General features: G+C 49.7%; 2 protein-coding genes across 2 annotated transcripts in view; both read left to right on the forward strand.

The window, feature by feature from the left end:
• The window catches only part of FOXG_12561 (uncharacterized protein), a 3,863-nt gene extending 2,084 nt beyond the window's left edge, over window positions 1-1,779 (forward strand). Inside the window, exons 6-8 of the mRNA XM_018392372.1 lie at window positions 10-407; window positions 464-1,195; window positions 1,245-1,779. Of these exons, the coding sequence (XP_018252020.1) occupies window positions 10-407; window positions 464-1,195; window positions 1,245-1,605 (1,491 nt within the window). The 3' untranslated portion in view covers window positions 1,606-1,779. The remainder of the gene's footprint in view (window positions 1-9; window positions 408-463; window positions 1,196-1,244) is intronic.
• Window positions 1,780-1,864: 85 nt separating this feature from the next.
• On the forward strand, window positions 1,865-1,957 carry FOXG_21005 (uncharacterized protein; the record flags this gene model as incomplete). Its single annotated transcript, XM_018401336.1, has 1 exon — window positions 1,865-1,957. The coding sequence occupies one exon, from the start codon at window positions 1,865-1,867 to the stop codon at window positions 1,955-1,957; it is 93 nt and encodes a 30-aa protein (XP_018252021.1).
• Between the last annotated feature and the right edge of the window lie 191 nt (window positions 1,958-2,148).

Below are 2,148 nucleotides of genomic sequence, written 5' to 3' on the forward strand. Positions count from 1 at the left end.
CTTACAGAGCCTCTTCCCCATGGAAGCCCTGCCCTCCGCAATGGAGCCATTCCACCTCCGCCCAATCAAGGCTCCCTTCTAGTGTACTCATCTCATTCCCATTCATCAGGTTTGCCATCACCTAAAGAGCAAGACCGGAACATTCATAGTCGTCGATCCTCTATCCATGGCACAGATGCTTTCCGCTCTGGCTACAGTCTTAAGAAGAACTATGAGGTAATTCCTGGCCTGGAGTACTTTGCATATGCTACGGATATCCTTGGCAACCACGCCGGCGCGTACAACAACATGAAAAATGTGTACGCTAACATCTTTGCCGGGCTGTATCATGGCCAGCTGGGCAGACCAATGGAGAGCTTTGCTTTCATCCACAGGGCCAGCCACAAGCTTCAAGTCATCATGAGACCGTAAGTGTTGTGAGTTTTAGTAGAACACAGATCAGGAGTGGCTGACAATATTGCAGGAGCTTGGACAAAATGCGACGAATCAAGCGTAACAGCGAGTTCATCCAGGAAACCAAGTATAACCAACTTGCTCTCACGTTCTGGACTTGCCTGCAGCTCGAGAGTGATCTCATTGCAGAGATGCAACTTCCCCCATCAGGACTGCTCTCGTATGAAGATGACATGCCGCACCCTAACATGAGTCTCTTGGAAGGTTTCAACCAGCGCATCTTGGACAGCTACCCAGGTCAGCTATACTTGCGTACCCACCTCAACAGCATCCACCGAATGTTTTACGCTCCTGAAGATCCGGCCAAACCTGGCAAAGATAAGTTCCGCAATGTCGGTGTCGTGTCTGATGCTGTCTCGGGTATGCATTGGGTTGCCCCCAGCTTTGCATTCAGAGAGGATGATCCCCCTGCAGATGATATTCTGGCAGCAAGACTGCGGGCAAAGTACTGGGGAGCTCAGGTGATCACTTATCGCCCATTCATCCGACAAATTCTGCAGTTCTCGCACTCAATTAAGAATCATGCATCGAGCCCCAACTTTCCCAGCGTCAGCTCCGAATTTCGACAGGACATCACAGCACCTGTTATTCATCCCAAGGCCAGAACGCATGGCGATGTCGATCCTCAAGTCGTTGAATTGGCTAAGAAGGGTATTAAAGCGCTCATTGAAAGCACCCGTGCTTTCCACGGTCTGGGAGATAGGAGGCCGATCATCACCAATATTTTTGGCACAGCTCACGCGTAAGTCTTTCATCTTCAACTGATGCACCTGAAACTAACCACGCTCTAGGCAATGGGGCAACCTGTTGATTCTGTCCGCTGCATTCCGTGACCCAATCCTTCACACCTACGTAGATGAGGAACTACTCCGAACACTGTTCCACAAGACGATCCAGTTTTTGCGACAGTCGGCAACGGCAACGAGCGCACTTCGAACAGACATGCACATCCTTGAAGGCCTACAGAGAGATCTTTTTCAGCTACGATCTGAGGACCAACTCGAGCTTCTCGAGCGGCACAAGCGCACCTGGCTACCATACTCCAAGACCTGTTCCCATGCCCGCGCCGCCTCAGACACCCCATCAGATGGGCGATCAAGGGCACCCACGATCTATGCCCCATCGTTGGCCGATGAATATTTCCTATCGTGACTTGGAGATCAGTCCGGAGGACTCATTAAAGTCGTATCGTAATCATCATCATGACATGGCGTTTTGGAAATGATTAATTAGATTACGAAGGAGTGCCATTGCTCCAAAGGAAGGGCGACTTCTGTGTCGACCAAATTTGGAACAAATCGGGGGTCATCGAATGGCACTTGCTATTTTTCTTCTTCTTTTTTATCAAGGTAATTTCGCGCTACTATACTTAGAATGAGGCCTGAATATTTGTTCTCTCTATTCATATAACATGTCAGCCTCCTCAAAATGGACAAGCCGTCTGTCTAATTACATTGATCTTGACCCCATGTCCGTCAGGTCGGCCCCAACCGCCAAGGCATGACAGAATCGCACAGCAAAACACATTGAAGTCACAACCCCCCCAGTGTGTGAATGACATGCACTGACTTGACCGAGGAGCTTTCTACACAGTCTCAAGAAGACTGCGAGCAAGGCCGGCATAGATGCAGCTTGCAATATGTGCATTCCCAGATCATCCAATGAGGACCAGAGCGGCAGTGTTGACAAATCCAC

This window comes from Fusarium oxysporum, chromosome 3, assembly GCF_000149955.1.
Source record: "Fusarium oxysporum f. sp. lycopersici 4287 chromosome 3, whole genome shotgun sequence".
NCBI classification, from domain to species: domain Eukaryota; kingdom Fungi; phylum Ascomycota; class Sordariomycetes; order Hypocreales; family Nectriaceae; genus Fusarium; species Fusarium oxysporum.